Below are 17,083 nucleotides of genomic sequence, written 5' to 3'. Positions count from 1 at the left end.
AGTACAGACACTGAGTACTGTACTAATCCGTTCCGTGAAAGTATATTAGTGTTGCAGATGTTACAAGTATCTACCTGAATGATTACACAATTAACTGTACTTACACACATCATGTTTATCCGTGTTAGTTTATGATATGAAGTGGAAGTCAACTATTTGTGTAACAGCGTCGGATGTCATTTGTTAAACCCTCACCATCAAAAAAAAACCCAGCGCCAGCACGAGCAATCAACAACGTCTGGTCGAGCTTTCCCGCCTATCTCTATACAGGAAAGTCACGCCAGACAAATTTACTGCCAGTACTATCGCTCTTTTATGACACAAGTATGATATTGGTATTGTTAGTTGCGAACATCATTTATTGTGTTTAATTGTTGTTTTTTTCGTGTTATTTTTGGTTTATTTGTATTAAGAATCTGCATATTTTAGCTAATCATTAATTCATTTTTTTGTGCGTGTAGTTCTTTAACATGTGTTTGTAAATTTATAAATATATAAAACATTCCACAGGTAAAAAGTGTTTTATTTTAGGTATATTCTCTCTTTGTACCATAATGTTCAAAGTGTTTCTGGTTTCTTTTATTTTTTGTAAGTCTTTAGTGTCTTAAAATTTGTCTATATGGATAAACAGAGTCAAAAGTGGATAGAAATATGTCTTGAATGGAAACTGCAAGAAGACAGAGTCAAGTCTTTCAAAATTGGTCCAAAGTGGTATAACAGTGTCGTATAAGAGCGTGGGAGTGTTTAGCAGAGCAAGCCACGTCAGAGCCTGGTCGATGGACTTAAATATAAAGAAAAGTTTGATCAAGAAATTAAGAAGATTCACAGAGTATTGAAGAAAGACCTTGAAAGATCAACAAGTAGTGAAACAGACTTCGAGAAGAGATTAATAAGCTTCGTAAAGTCTCCAGAAACACTCTTATATAGTTAAACAATATTGGAAGAGACTTTTATGAAAAGATTAGTGAGTTTCGTAGTCTTCAGAAAAGCTCTTGAAAGTCCAGGAAGTATTGGGACACCTTTTTTTATTTTTAATCAAGAAATTAGTAAGAATCGAAAAGTCTTCAAAAAGCTCATTAAATGTCCAAGTTATAGCTGAAAAACTGGTAAGGCGAATGAGAAAACCGAGTTACTTATACAAGCTGGTCAATACTACTATTGTAAGTGATATAAGTGGCCAACAGTATGAGTGAGACGTTCTTATACTTATTATTATTGGATGAAACGTCGTAAGTAAATGCCAAAAAAAAGTCTCACTGTATTTGATGGTCAGAAAAAGTTTGAAATAGCGAGTCGCAAGGGAGAGAATATACGAGGCTGGGTGGGTAGGCTGGTTGTAGTTACCTCACACGTAAACACCTTCCCACTGCCAGATTGAAGTTACCATAAAGTAAATATTAAGTTATAAATCCTAATTATTTTCTAGTTAACATGTTTCAAGACAGTTATTGAAGAACATGTAAACACAATCTCCTGGTAATTGTAATGGGTAATAAGCAAGAATTTAGCGTTGATAAATAAACACCCATCGGGCTCCTCTTGCGGGTCGCTTGTTCACTAACTTGTGGAAACTCGTCAGAACTAAGAGATGTTATTGACGGTTCCAGAATGTATTAACTGTCAAACGTATTACAGTAGTTATGAGAAATAATTGTTCTACGGATATTATAATTTTCAAGTTTGAGAATCGAATCAATTCTCAAACTTTTTATTAGAAGTGAAGATGGAAGTAACAGTTTCTTCATGGTAGTAAAAATTTGCTCATAGGTGTTAAAAAATAATAACGAATACTTGTGTTTGTGTGAGTCGTGAAGTGAGGGTGATTATCATGAGTCACCAATAAAGATCCGTAGAATGAGTCACCAAGAAATATAGACAGGCAGCGAGACAGGCAGACAGACAGACAGGTTAGGTCGTCTCTTTGTCACAGTATTGCTGGTTTACCTTCGTCAGAACCAACTCTATACTTTAAAACAGATATAAGCTATAGGATTTCAATACCTTAACCCTAAAAGAAAATTAAAAATATATAAAAAATATAAAAATAATGGCCCAAAAATATATTGCCTCAAAATAATATTTATTTATATGCAAAATCTGTGTGAAAAATTTTACTGAGAATTCCATGCACTTGTGTTGAGAGACTTGCTTCACCACGGCTAGCTACTAGTACACTTCCTAGTACCGGGACTGAGGCATGCTAGTACAGTACAACTACAACAGAAACATTCTGTACATGTACTGAGTGTAAACAAGAGCTGACTGTGTAATAAAAAATAGTTAAAAAAAAATGTTGCCCCTTTAACGTGAAGAAGCGAAACATTTATGTGTACAGTGAAGGAAGTCCGTTATAGAGATGGTCCATTAGGTATGAAACCCCCATCTAACGGATCATATGGAGAGAAAGGTCCGTTATATGAATGTTTCACTGTATGTAGAATTATTTAAAATTTAGTAGATATTCTCTTATATCAACATTTAATTCACTACCACACAAAAGATGTTTCATTTGGGGACATTAAAGGGGCTATGTGTATATTTTTTTTAACCACTCTGTTATGTCGTTGCTTAAAAACTGGAATTTTCACTTTGTTTTTCAGATAAACTATGACTAAACTATAACAAATGAACTAAGTAAACTATTATCAGATATAAAAAATAGTATATTATTTACTAGTTGCCATAATTTATTTTTTATTTTTTTTAAAACCTTTGTTGTGTCTATATTAATTAATTGTATCTATGAAAAATATAAGTTGCATATTTTATGTAAGAAAGTTCATTATAGACATCTATCTCTACAAAGTCCAAGACCTGAGAAACACTAAAGACTATAATGTTAAATGCTACTTTATTTCTTTATTAAACAATAAATCTATACTGCGGTTTGTTGTGTCAATAACTAGGATAGTTTATGCAAGCAATTTTTAAAACACGATTTCTATTATTAATTTCTTGGTGAAGGATTAATTATGGTTCATTGTTTCATGGTTACATATTGGTGAATTATTGAAATGAGAATTGAATTACATATTGATTTTTGTTGTTTTGTTCATCTTGAGTGATTCATTTAATGTTTTGTGGATTTATTCACACAATTTGGGATCTACTCGGGTGATGTTTATTATGGAAAGGGTAAAAAAAATTCCCTTGATTATTTAAGAGAAATAACAAAATTCTCTGTTGTCCTCTTGGTTTAAAAAAATATTTGTTTTCTGAAATTTCTTAAATTAATAAAAATAAAACATTCTGCATCAACATTGTACTTATTAATGAAACACATACGTGGATTATTGATTTACAAAGAAAAGGAAACTGTATTTAGCGTTTTAAGGAACCAAGTGAATATTATTTATAATATCGATGTGTATGTGTTTACGCTTAATAATAAGGTACAATGTAGATGGAAAATTTGAAGGATTTTATAATAATAGCATCTCAGGCCACAGCAGTTGCATTATGTTAGTGAACACTCTCTACCTGTTCGTTCCCAGATTCTCGGATGTGTCGCTGTTGGGAGAGGAAATAAAATTGTCAACACGAGTTCGGGAGCTCAGTTGACTGCAGAAGTAGTTCAGGGACTCAGTTGACTACAGCAGAAGAAGGGCTCAGTTGACTAAATATGGCGGGATCCTTAATTCTAGCAACTAGGATGACCAATGTGTTTTTGTGGCAGGTTAAAGGCATGCAATAATAAAGGTGTTGTAAAAAAAATAATGGGTACAAACGTGTATTGTACTGTATCTGACACATGAACACAAATGACCCATTGACTGAGTTTGATTATAATATGACAACCTTTTAAAACAGATACGTTAATTATATATTTCTGAGTTATCGTTGAGAATTACAAAGTATCAAAACCATAGCCATTTTTTTTTATACTGGCTGCCACAAAACCTCTTGGAGAGTGAACTAAAGCACTAACTACTATAGCGTCCGTATTTTTTGGGCAGTCATCATAGAGATCTAAATATGTCCTGCCATGTCCTTCACTATTGCCAATATCTAAATTATTACCATCTGTATCGACGATGTTTTTGAGGGCCGATGAACAGAGATAAATAACTTATCTATCACAGGCTTAAGGAAGGGGATTACTAGTCGAATATTTAATCTCATTTAAAGCTGCCTAGAAAATACTGACCACTGGCTTCCATTTTTACAGTACCACTTCCTCAGTTATATGTGAGGAAGAGAAAAATAAGCTTTATATATACATGAAAATCTATCTAAAAATAACCTTATTGTAAAAATAAATTGAAAATCCTCTCTCGTAAATAAGGGAGGTGATAATTTATAGTGATAAGAATATAAAAATTTACATATGTACAATTTGATAATATTTGAGAGTTTGAGTCACCGTCCTGTGGAGACATATTCGTTTATATCATGAACAAGTTTGGATATTTACAGCTGATGACAGACAGACAGACAGACAGACAGATAGGCTCAGGAAGATGCTAGGATATTAACACCATACTGACAGACACTCAGTAACTCACACGAAAGATAATAAGCATATATGTACAGCCCTTGATTGGGGTAAATGTCCAAAGAAGACAAGCACAGAACAAACGAAGAGGAATAACGACAGAGAAACAAAGAAAAAGTATACAAAATAAAATGTAATAAAATAAAACAGAAATTTCCATTTGTTTCTTTGTGATGAGATTAAAAAAAACATCATCACCATAACACCAACAAAAACGGGATAAAAAAAAAAAAAAAAAAAACATCAACAACCAGGAGTTCATAACCAATCAAAAATAAACTCTGGTAAAACTTGAACTTCTGGTTGGTCAGATGGTGAACACTGATCAACTATATAAGACAAGATTCCCTCAAGTCTCGATGTTCTCGGCGGAATACGAGTAATTTAGGGAATCTGAATAATCAAGTTCTTCCTTCACTCACAAAACAGAACACCAACAAGTCGACAACCTGTACACACACACACACACACACACTGTCACACACACACACACACCCAGACGTGAGCTGACATAGGGATATAAGACCTCCCCGCCCTTACCCTTCACGGCGAAGTCCTGTCGCTCGAGGGTGTAGTAGGTGAGAGGCAGACCACCGTCATCCTTAGGTGGCCCGAAGGTCACCAGGCACGACGTGGAGAAGATCTCTGACACCTAGAAATAAGGACGTGACTTACTGAGACGGAGAGAGGAGGGGAGAAGATACGACTGAAGATAAATGGTGAGAGGACCGGAGGATGAGAAATGAAGAACTGGAGAGGAAGATTGAAGAAGAGGAAGATCAGAGAAGAGAGTACAGTATGGGGAAAACAATGGCTGGAGGAGACAAGAATAGAAAATATGTAGAAGGAATAATGAAAAACAAAATTCTTGAGAAAAAACAAAGAAGGAAAAGAATAATACACGTCATAAGAATATATAAAGAGTAATATTAGTTTCTTGAGACTTTAGTATAAATTGAGAGATAGATAGATAGAGAGAGAGAGAGAGAGAGTCAAGGAGAACATTGGTCAGTACCTCAATATTGGTAGGTGGACTAGGCTTGTCTTGCATGTTGATCTTCACTTCCTTGCTACTCTCACCAGCCTTGTTAGACATCCTGATGGTATACTTGCCGGTCTGGTCTCTGCTAGGCTTCTTGATCGTGTACACCACCTTCTTCTCCAGGATGGTCACCTCTACATCCTTCACGTTCATGGGTTTACCGTCCTTCAGCAGCTTGGCATCGACCTTGGTGATCCTCGCGCCAGGGACTGTTGTTGTATGTCAAGGAGGATGAGTGTCATGAGTTCTGTTGTGGTGGACGATGTGGGTCTACTATCCTGTTTGACCATGGCTATACCCAGACAGTCCTGAACACACACACACACACACACACACACACACACACACACACACACACACACACAGACGCACACACAGACACACACACACACACACGTATATCCTCAGGACTTAAACACACTAACTATTATAAAGACTCCCCTCCTAGACCTATGACCTTTTGACCCACTGAGCCATTGATCTAGTGATCCTGACCCACTAAGGCATTAACCCCGTGACCCTGACCCACTGAGCCATTAACCCCGTGACCCTGAGCTGCTAACTCACTATCCAAGTTACCCAACTGTGTGTGTACGTGAGACTCACTGGTGTAGGGAACCTCGAAGACCAGAGGCTTAGTGACAGGGCCCTCAATAGGCTCCTCAGGCTTGATGCTGGGAGGCTTCTCGCCCTCACCCACACTCAGCTGACACGCCGTCTCGAGGTTACCACACACCGCCTGCAGGAGAACCACATCAGAACCCAGTGTTACAATGATATATTTTTTTATCAGTAAAGACTATGATTATCTTGGTATGTTATTGTTATAATTGTTTTTATTACTGTGATAAAATGATTTTCCTCGAGAATAATCACAGCTGTAAACAAATCGATCAACAAATACTACTGCCTCTTTTCGTGGTCACACAAGATCAGCTGAAGGGCAAAGACTCACCTTAATCTCGCCCTCGTGCTCCGTGGAGGACGACTTGATGATCAGTTTATGGACGGCGCCCTTCTTGACGATCTCGTAGTTATCTCCTTCGGTCACCTCCTTGCCGTTGATGAACCACTGGAGGGGAGAGTTGGGGTCCACGAGCTCCACTTCGAAGGTCGCTGGCTGCCTTTCATAGGACATCTGATCCTGCAGCTTCTTCTTGAATTTGTTTTCGTCTGTGGGAGGTCAGGGAGGAGTTAGATCGAGGTCGAGGAGGAGTTGAATCGAGGTCGAGGAGAAGTTAGATCGAGATCGAGGAGGAGTTAGATAGAGGTCGAGGAGGAGTTGGATCGAGATCGAAGTAGACCGCCCTTGGGAGGAGTATCTACAACTCAGGGATATTAGGACTCATTTTAACCCTCCGAGGAGAAGAGGGTTAAACCATCCTCCTCTAAAGGTTCAAGATAAAACTTAAGACCAAACAGGAAATACTTCAGCTGGAAATGGTTGAAACATGAAGACCTGAATCTATGATGTGTAGTGGGAGGTGAACACTGACCCCCAGGTGAGGAACATTGACCCATAAATCACCACCTGCCCCGTCACCATACGTCACCACCTGCCCCGTCACCACCTGCATACTTACACTGGACGATCAGCTCACAGGTGGTCTCGTCGGCGTTGGTCTTACAGGTGTAGTTGCCGCCATCATCCATAGTAATGCTCTTGAACACCAGCTGCCGCTTCTTGCCGTCCTTCATGATCTTGAGGCTGGAGTAACAAGAGGGAGTGTCAGTCCAACCTCACTTCCTCCGGCTGGTGATCGCAGGCCCAGGGGAGGAACACACCCTCCCCCAGCTGGTACTCCGAGACACAGTACTTACTCCTCGAGGCTCTACTGTGGAGTAATAGTTCCCGGATCATGAAAGATTATTGTATGAGTCGTATCCCGATGTCAAGAGAATTGTGCTTAAATGTTGCATCAGATTCGTGTTGCAAAATCAAAACCATCTTGAATCGTAAGCATAGTTTCGCTTAAGTAGCTAAATGCGTTCTTATATCTCCAGTTAACAGGAGAACCTTTCAGAATCCGGCTCCATCAAACCCCGAGGAGGTAGTGTGTGTGTAGAGGCAGCTGGTGAGGACTGGTGCCGCCCCCCGAGGCCCACGTCCACACATGACTGTCTATGTTAGTTCTTTATTGTAGTCATGGATTGTGTCGTAGTACTTCACTGTATAGTTTTCGTATTTCGTGTGAGGTTGTCTGTTGCACATATTACTATCATGTCTTTCCTTACGATGTGTTAAAAAAAAATCTTTGCGTATTCAGGATACAAAAATGTCCAAAAACATTATTTGACACTGTTTTATGATATCAAAAACATGTTGCACCGTAAGGTACCGAAACAAAAACAAAAAGCAGGAAAACGGTGGAATACAACACACAAAAATAAGGACTGGAAGCAAAAAACTTCAAAAAACAAAATTCAAAACTTCACAGTACACTCATTAAAAGTTCGTGCTCAAGTTTGTTTATTTGGCTATGACGCTCGCTGAGTGGCCTCAGGAGCAAATGAAAAATGTGGTGCTTGCTGAGTGGCCCCAGGAGCATCCGTGATTGGTGCTCACCGAGTGGTCAGGGACGCGTTCCGCAACTTGTGGCCCCGTCAGGCCCTCTGCCTCCCTACCCTTCACCAACACGCCAAAGACAAGATCAAAACACTACTACGTAATAAAAAATAACAATAGCACTCCTTAATATTTTAAGCAAAAATATAAGTCCTAAAATAGGACTTGGGTGGATGAGGAAGTCACATATACAGTATATTCCTTCTATATATGTATACGCTAAAGGGAGAGGGAGGAAAGGTCTTCTACATGAAGGTAAATAGTCACAAGGAGATAAAGGCAGAGAGGCAAACCGTAACTTTACTTAATAAATAACTTGGCAATAGGACACTTTTTAACTGAAGTTGAATGAGTGGACAGATGCGGAACGCGGCCCCGAGCTGAGTGCACGATAAGCTGGCTAACGGCAGGGGAGGCGCTGGGTGTTCCTGTCCCGGACTCTAGGGGGACAGTTCACCCCGTCTAGCTGGCTGTCACACTACCTAATCTTTTGGGAAAAGTAATGTGACAGTGCCTTGCTTTAAGGGGACCCTAGCATCTGGGACAGGAAGATCTGAACTCGTTGCCCTGGACGGACGGACGGACGGACACACAGACACAGTCTTTAGTCGGGAGAAGCAAAGCTGGAGCAGTAGCTAGGCGAAGGAGGGAGGGAGAGAAGGAGTGAGGGAGGGAGGGTCGACGGTGTGTTACTCCCAGGACATTGGTTGTCCTGTGAAGCAGTGGTTTAGCTGGCAGGTTTACATCGATATCGGTTTAAAGTTTTTAGTTTAATTTCGCTGCTTCGTTTTAATGGTTTTTAGGCCTATTTTTTTTACATTTTATCTTTTATCTCGTGTTGTGGGTCATCAGTTTTTATTTTTGCTGGGTAACTAGTGGTAGGTCACCAGGAGTTGAGATCTGGACCTTATGGGGTTGTTGGCTGATGTCCAGACGCTTTGGTCGGATTGAGCGGAAAGTGAAGTATTAAAAAACCAGTAAGACATAAAAAAAATAATAATATGAAGTTGATACCAAGGCCAAATGGTTCATTGGTGACACTGCTGGCATTTACCTGTCGGCTCGGAGGGACGTACATGCTTGAGACCTGCGAGAGTGCAACACGACGTCAACAGAGAGACATAAATGGTCTGAGTTTCCTTCTTTTTTTGTTTTCATCATGTGTGACGAGACGCGGCTCAGATGTTTGTATACTGTGTAACTACTTAAATATCATAAATAAATTACAGTCTATAAAAGCCATTTAGTGGGTTGAAATCTGCCAGAAGGATGGACTGCCTATGTCTTGTCACACAGGAGAGAAAAGTTTGTCTGGAAAGTTTATAGAAGAAACACTTATAAAGAGTCGAAGAGGAGACAGACATAGGAAGAACTGGACTTGTCACTAAACAGACAGACAACAGATAGAAATTGATAGTTCATGAAGAGGAGAATAATATTAAAAACTAAAAAAAATAAAAAAATAAAAAAATAAAATATCTGAAAATCTATATACATGTCTCAGTTAACAAAGTCTTTTATCACAAACAGTAATTTACATTTAACAACAAAACAAAACAAAATTTACTAAGTCACCAAATAAGTGATAATGATGTGATTTTTTTTTCTTACACAAATTAAGAACAAAAAAAAAATCTGGATGCACTTAAAACAAAAACAAAAAAACATCAAACTGGAATTCAAGATCATTAAAAAATATATAAATTGTTGGAATGGTAAACAAGATCAGATTCTCCTCCTACCCTTTGGCGTCAGGAGTTAATTTTTTATCGCCATAGAACCACTCCACTTCAGCTTCAGCCTCGTCCACATCACACTCGAGAACGACCTTATGGTTCTCCGTCACCGTCTTGGACTTGAGCTGCTTGGTGAACTTGAAGGGTTGGTCTGGAGGGTAAGACAAGAGAAGGGGGATGAACGAGAGATTTACCCTTACTCACACTACTGCTTCGATCTCAACACCCACTGAAATTTGTTCCTTCAATAAATATTACCTTCACCGTTAAGCTTAATATTTACTTACACTGACCAAAAATTAAACATTAGCTTCCTACCAACTGCTCAGTAAGCTTTCCTCCCTGTGAGCTTAACTCCTTTCTAAGTATAAGTTATCATCATCCACTCGGCTCAGGACGCAGAGGAGGACTTACCGACGATGCTGAGGGTGGTCTCAGTGATCTCCTTTTCGCACCTGAAGATCTTGGCGGTGTACTTGCCCTTGTCCTTCTTCGAGGCGTTCTTGATGGTGAGGCGCACTGTACCCGTCATGTCCTTATAAGCCTCGAACTTCTCGTTTTCCTGAAGTGAGAAAGAATAGCATACTGAGTCATGTGATTGTTTTAACCTAACCTAATCTAATCTAACCTAACCTAACCTAACCTAACCTAACCTAACCTAACCTAACCTAACCTAATCTAATCTAACTACACACTGATTTATGTGATTCCATAACCGAAACTGAAGGACGTGTCAATTTGCCTCTGAATTTCCAACAACTAGAAATTTTCAGGTTAATGAACTTTTAAGATTTTTACGTAAGGGCATTAGTAACTCAATGGGGTAAGACCTTAAAGACTGAAACACGTCGATACCTTCCTACAAGTTCAGACAAGGAATAAATTCTCTACCGTCAGACTCTGGGAGAATCTACACTTACGGTTCAAACAGTGTAAAAATCTGCTCATCAGATTTAGATATACAGTATCTATCTAATGCATCGAAAAAGAAAGGCCAGATTTTAATTGGTTATATGTTAAAATCTGGGAATTCTTTTTCGTTAATGCTGTATATATTTGGTCTATTTTCTGAGACTAGGCTGGGGAATAGAAGCTAGGCTGGGGGATAGAGAATAGGTTGGAGGATAGAGGCTAGGCAGGAAGGTGAGAGGCTAGGCTGGGGGGATAGAGGCTAGGCTGGGGGGTTAGAGGCTAGGAGACTAGGTTGGAGGATAGAGGCTAGGCAGGAAGGTGAGAGGCTAGGCTGGGGGGATAGAGGCTAGGCTAGAGGCTGGGGAGAGATAGGATGAGGCTAGGCAGGAAGGTGAGAGGCTGGGCTGGGGGGATAGAGGCCAGGCTGGGGGGTTAGAGGCCAGGCTGGGGATAGAGACTAGGTTGGAGGATAGAGGCTAGGGCAGGAAGGTGAGAGGCTAGGCTGGGGGATAGAGGCTAGGCTGGGGGGTTAGAGGCTAGGCTGGGGGATAGAGACTAGGTTGGAGGATAGAGGCTAGGCAGGAAGGTGAGAGGCTAGGCTGGGGGGATAGAGGCTAGGCTGGGGGGAGGGGCTCAGAGACCAATCAAACAACCAAACACGAAGAAAACTTGAAGCTTTACCTCGATCTTCTGGTCACCCTTGAACCAGTGAACGATGGCCTTGTGGGAGTTGACCTGACACTCGAGGGTGGCGTCCTTAGTGGTATAGCTGGAGATCTTCTTGGGTAGTGGCCGTACGAACTTGTAGTCAGGATCAGGTTCTGTAAAATGACGTAGGGTAAGTTAATCATTCCGGGAAGGAGGAAATAACTACACTGACTTGACAACATAATGAGGTAAAGAAGATGAGGAAGAGAACATGGAGGATTGGAGGATAAAGAAACGAACATAGTTAATTAGTGTTTGCTATGTCACTTCATAAACTCTGTATGTAAGTTGTTTTGACTGTTTTTGTGATGTTTCGGGTCGTTTTCTTGAAGTTAATGTTTCCTCACGTATGTAGGAGGAGGTAAGACATACATAAGTGACAATATAAATACAAGTGTAAGATAAATGTAAAGAAAATGTTAGTGTAAGATTTGAAGATAATGAAAATACGATTATATATACAATGACTCTTCCACATAACTGACTTCTCTCTCTATATATAATCCGTTAGATGCGGGTTTCATTGTATTGTCTATGTATATCCTTCAGGACGATAAAAGATTAGTAAAATGAGTAATTAATCAACAGGAAGACGATGGAACGGGACCAAGGAACAACAGGAACATGGATAGTATAACACATCAAGACAGAGTGAGGTGTATGGGACTCACCCTGGACAGTGAGGATGCAGGAACAAGAAATGCCCATACACTCCACTGTGTATCTGCCCATGTCGTCCACTGTGGGCTTGCTGATCACGATGCTGTGTACACATCCTTCTGACTTGAACTTGTACTTTGATCCAGAGAACAATTCCTAAAATGGTCATATAATTTGGGTTTTAATTCAGACACAACAGTGGTAGTTTTGCTTTATGGTACAATGATAAGTAAAAAACCCTTACAAAATATAAGTCATGATATATAAAAAAAATTTCCTACAAGATTATAAAACTTAAAAACATTTAACTTCTGACATGAGGAGCAGATAGAAGTGATAATCAAAGCCTTTTACAACACAAGACTGATCATCTCTGTTAAGGCTACTTACGTCCTTCTTGAAGAACCATTTGGGTTTCGAGTCCTTCTTGGAGAACTCGCCCTCAAATTTAGCGAACTTCTCCTTCCCTTCCTTGACGGTGAGATCAACCAAGGGCTTGATCCATGACTCCTGCTTCTGCTCGGCCACAAGGAGAAGGGAAGGGGGAGGGGGCAAGACAAGAGAACATGAGTCTACGGACGGGGCTACGGCCGATGACGAATACCAGGCTCCTCCCCCTCAACACCAAATTAATCTTATTGACCAATCACCTACCAGCATCTATCATTTGACTCCTCCTCTCCCCTCTCAACATCAAACCAAACTCAGAAATCAATTCCAAACTTCATCATCTATATTATTCTCGTGTTTATGTTTATGTAAGCTAATGATTATACTATTTATAAAGAACATATATGAAATACTTGTGTGCATTAAAGGACAAACCTGGTATTCTCGGCACATTCTCTTTAAATCATCACAAATACTCCAAGTTTACACAAAATTCTAAATAATTTACATAAAAAAAATAAAAACAAGTTCTATATCCAAATGTTCACTTGTAATTAAATTTTAACAGTTATCATAAAAATGTTCATTCGTATATAACTCTAAAGGTAATGTAGATGTTAAGTGCATTATTAGAACATCAGTTAAAGAAACATTCTGTATATAACTAGACACGGGACTTCCCATAACGTGACTAACGCTCTCAAGGTAGAATACAGTTGGGTTTGGTTATGTTAGGTTAAAGGTAGACATGGTTGGGTTATGGTAGACTAACATTGAGGAAACTGACGATGGAATTAAGTTAGTTTAAGTTTACGTAGAGGTGAAACGGAGAAAATGATAGTAGACAAAGTTTAAAGTAGGTCAACCAGGACAAGTTTACAGATCGATTAACTGGATTGGGTTCAGGTCAGAGAGCATTACACGTCATAAGGAATCACCATACAACACTGTATGTATCCAGAATCTTCCCATAACTCACACAGTTCTCAATTATGTATCCTAGACGGTCACAGATCTCCTCCAAGAAGAACAACATAACATTGTAAAGTTTGCATGTGATTGACTCTTATCTTACCCTGTACAACAACATTATCCAGGAGCAACACTACACAATCAACTGAGGGTGTAGCTAATGTTTTAACACTTAATGAACTAAAAAAGTAAAAAAAAAAATAAATAAATGTAAACAATGGATACGTTGTAACATCACCTGCGAGTGTAAATAATTGTAAAAGTATTATAATATCACATCTAGATAAGACATGCGGACGTGCGTATAAATACTGACGGCGGTACTGGTGACGGAGACGCTACAGCCAGCGTCTCCAACAAAGGTACCAATGATGTATACATAAGATAAGAGATAAAAGATATACATGCATACATGCCTTACTCTAGTATCATGCCTGCATCCTGCCACGTCTAGAAAATGAAGAAACTGCAAGAGTAAAGGTCTTCACATACTGGATTTCTGCCCTTGTGTCTGTAGTAGGCGAGTTAATCTTATTTCTGTCCCACTATCTCACTCTGTAATCTGTCCTTCACCTTGTACAGCTCAGAAGACAGTATATTTATTTTTAATCTGAATAACATAGTATATATTTTCTTTAACTTTTATCCCTCAAAAGAATATCAAAGTTACTTTAGAGCGGAAGTACAGAACCCAACTTGTGTTTTCTATGAGGATACACAATACTAGAGACAAAGGCAGAAGGTTCAACATACTGTACACTGTATACCCTTACATGTACATGCAATAAATATTATCCAGGTTGGCTGGTGTTTATGAAGAGGTTTAAGGTGTGTTAAATGTTTCTTTTTAATGATATATGTTTATATTTGACCTTTTAAAGAAAGACCTTTTTTTTTATTTAGGACATGAGAGTATTTTAAGAGTGTCTTTATTCAGTGTTGATTTACCGCTGTTTCGCCCAATATAGGTGACGCTGAGTCCCTGCTGGCTTGGTTAAGTCGCTAGAGGCGAGTTTTATATAAATTAGCTTTATATAATATTTTATAATGCATAAAATCCAGCTAAAACAAATCCCAGTTATCATGTAATGATACATCATCAATAGCGTACCATGGGTATGTATCAAATACCTTCATATGATTAAGATAGTTAAGATGATTAATAATAATGAATTATACATATCAATAACAGAGCCAGTCGGTGTTTCTTGTGCTGATATAATAAGAGTATGAATGCACTTGTTCAAGCGTGCCAAACCTCGGTCCAGTGTTGCCAAACCTCGGTCCAGTGTTGAAGTTTTGGCCAATCGGGGATAAGGTCTGCAAGTGACTGCCTGCGGGGGTCGTCACCCTCCTGCATCCCAGAGAGAAATAATGTTGTCTTAGTTGGGTGAGGAGGCTGAACGGGGCAAGAGGGTGTACACTTCACCAGGTCACTTCTTCAGCAGGCTATTAAAAGCAGAAACTGCGCGGGATGATGGGATGAGCAAGCCACGGGGCGGGGAGGGCGGGTCAAGGCTGGCGGGAGGGTGGGAGAGGGCGGGCTAGGCTGGTAGGGGGTGGATCAAAGCAAGCAGGAGGCGGGGCTGGGCGAGCCAGTTAGTTACAGCTCCATAACCAATTTGTCTAAATTTAAAGTTTTATTTATTCAATGTCTTTCCTAACTTAGCACTTAAAACTGAAGTATTGTATATTGAATCTAAAAATTGCAATTATTTATATTATATGCTAAGCGGATCGTGAGCAAGAGTTGTGGGTAAGTTGCATTAGCTATGACTTGAACACAATAAGAAACGTCTCTTTCTGATTCTTATGATTATAGTATTATTTAAAGTGATGAACCATACTATGAATTAACTTCAATATATTTATTTGCTGGCGGCCTGAACGCTGCTCAAACATCATTTCGAACAAATAACTGCGAAGTGAGTTGGGGAGCTGACCAAAAACAGCGTCCCCAGTACTGAGTTTATTTAGTTCGTAACATAACTAAAGTGAGCGCAGATAACCTCTTAATTATTACGAACAGGCAAAGATTTAATTGCGTAGAAAAAAAAACCAATTATTAAGAGAACACATCCACAGTGAAGGATATGAGAGTTATTTAGTGAGCCAAGTTGTAGAGCGTCCCTGTGAGTAGAGTGCCAGGGAGGACACAGGTGGGAGTCAAGTGTAAAAAAAGGGCCATTTATCACGTCTAGAAAAAGATAACATAACATAGTACAGAAGCACGTAAAAGCCAAAAAAAATAAAAAATTATAATAAAAAATAACCCAGAATGGTAAACTGAAGATAAAGGCGAACAGGGAACAGCCGTACACATGATAATAATGGAAATTTTTACAGAAAACGGACAAAGGGGAGGGCTAGGTTAGCGGTGGGTCGGTGATGGTGGCCGCCTTGTTTACCCTGGAACGTTTGACGGCCTGCAGGGTTGGCCAGTCGGGAATTATCTCAGACAACGACGGCTTGCGACTCCCTGGCTCCGGGGGCTTAAGTCTTGGCGTGGGTTCCTGCCATGACGACGTGTATGGGGGGGGAGAGAGCGAGTTAGCCAACCACCCCACACACACACCTACTCATGCCACCAGTCAAGGCTCCGGCATTTGAGCTGTGTCGTGGGTCGCATCTCCGCCTCACGTTAACCCGTGAGCTCCTCTATACTTACTGCTTCACAGATGTTAAGCACAAACTTGATAAGGTTACCGTAAGAGTGGACAGAACGTCTTGAGGAAGCTACTCAAAACTAAAGGAAAATATTCAGTCAAACCACAACATTTAAACAAAAAATAAGATGGTCTACTTCCTTGTTATTTGTAATATGTTTAAAACTTCATTCATCTGCATTTTGAATGGGTTTAATTTTGGTTTAATTTTGGATTATTGGGAATATCTGACTAAAATTCTATTTAAAAGATTTCTTAAAAATTTGTCAATTAATTTTATATTTATGAAGAAAAGAAATCAACACTGCTGCTAAGGAAAGAAAGACTCATGCATCACCACGTATCCGCTTCTGGTGGAGGCCAACGGTAGGAGGGTCCTGCAACTAAGCGTCCATTACTGTAACACGAGAGGAAAGCTCCGTCTCTCACTGTCTCTCCTTGGAAAGACGAAAGGGTACTAAACAAAGCTGAAAAGGCATAAAGAAGTCAAGATAAATAAAAAGGTAATGGAGAGAGACAGAGAGAGAGACAGAAAGAAAGAAATGATGTGCCGTTCTCAGTACAGGAGGACGTCTCCCCAGCGTGTGATCAGCGAATCATGCAGGGCCTCTCACGGACATTCCTCCGGCCACATGACACTTGGCTCCTGCTTTTCCAACCTAGTAACGTAATTGTTGTAGGACAGAAACGAAGGTGTATTAGAAGGCCGAGACAAGTCCTGCTGGGAAAAGAACTTACCCTCTCGACCTTGCGGAGCTGAGGCTTCTGCTCCTTCTCTGTCTCCTTGAGGTCACCCCAGTCTGGGTCCTCGTTGTCCTTTTTCCACTTAGCGTACTTCTTCTTCTTCAACATGGCTCGGAAGTCCATACCACTGGCATCTGGTAGAGAGAAATATACGTGATAAAAATTACTATAAATGACACAGTCGAGTCTTAT

General features: G+C 39.7%; 1 protein-coding gene across 1 annotated transcript in view; it reads right to left on the bottom strand.

The window, feature by feature from the left end:
• Nucleotides 1-17,083, bottom strand: part of LOC121877110 (twitchin-like) — a 144,835-nt gene that overhangs the window by 71,074 nt on the left and 56,678 nt on the right. The window contains exons 27-40 of the mRNA XM_042382741.1: nt 16,886-17,025; nt 15,890-15,994; nt 12,510-12,635; nt 12,131-12,275; nt 11,433-11,572; nt 10,254-10,401; nt 9,846-9,990; nt 9,158-9,190; nt 7,121-7,245; nt 6,493-6,710; nt 6,144-6,276; nt 5,511-5,746; nt 5,036-5,147; nt 3,481-3,510 (exon numbers count right to left, since the gene is read on the bottom strand). Of these exons, the coding sequence (XP_042238675.1) occupies nt 3,481-3,510; nt 5,036-5,147; nt 5,511-5,746; nt 6,144-6,276; nt 6,493-6,710; nt 7,121-7,245; nt 9,158-9,190; nt 9,846-9,990; nt 10,254-10,401; nt 11,433-11,572; nt 12,131-12,275; nt 12,510-12,635; nt 15,890-15,994; nt 16,886-17,025 (1,836 nt within the window). The remainder of the gene's footprint in view (nt 1-3,480; nt 3,511-5,035; nt 5,148-5,510; nt 5,747-6,143; nt 6,277-6,492; nt 6,711-7,120; nt 7,246-9,157; nt 9,191-9,845; nt 9,991-10,253; nt 10,402-11,432; nt 11,573-12,130; nt 12,276-12,509; nt 12,636-15,889; nt 15,995-16,885; nt 17,026-17,083) is intronic.

Source organism: Homarus americanus, unplaced genomic scaffold, assembly GCF_018991925.1.
Source record: "Homarus americanus isolate GMGI-L3 unplaced genomic scaffold, GMGI_Hamer_2.0 scaffold33468, whole genome shotgun sequence".
Classification (NCBI taxonomy): domain Eukaryota; kingdom Metazoa; phylum Arthropoda; class Malacostraca; order Decapoda; family Nephropidae; genus Homarus; species Homarus americanus.
Note: the sequence above shows the minus strand (reverse complement) of the source record. Positions and strands in the feature narration are given on the sequence as shown.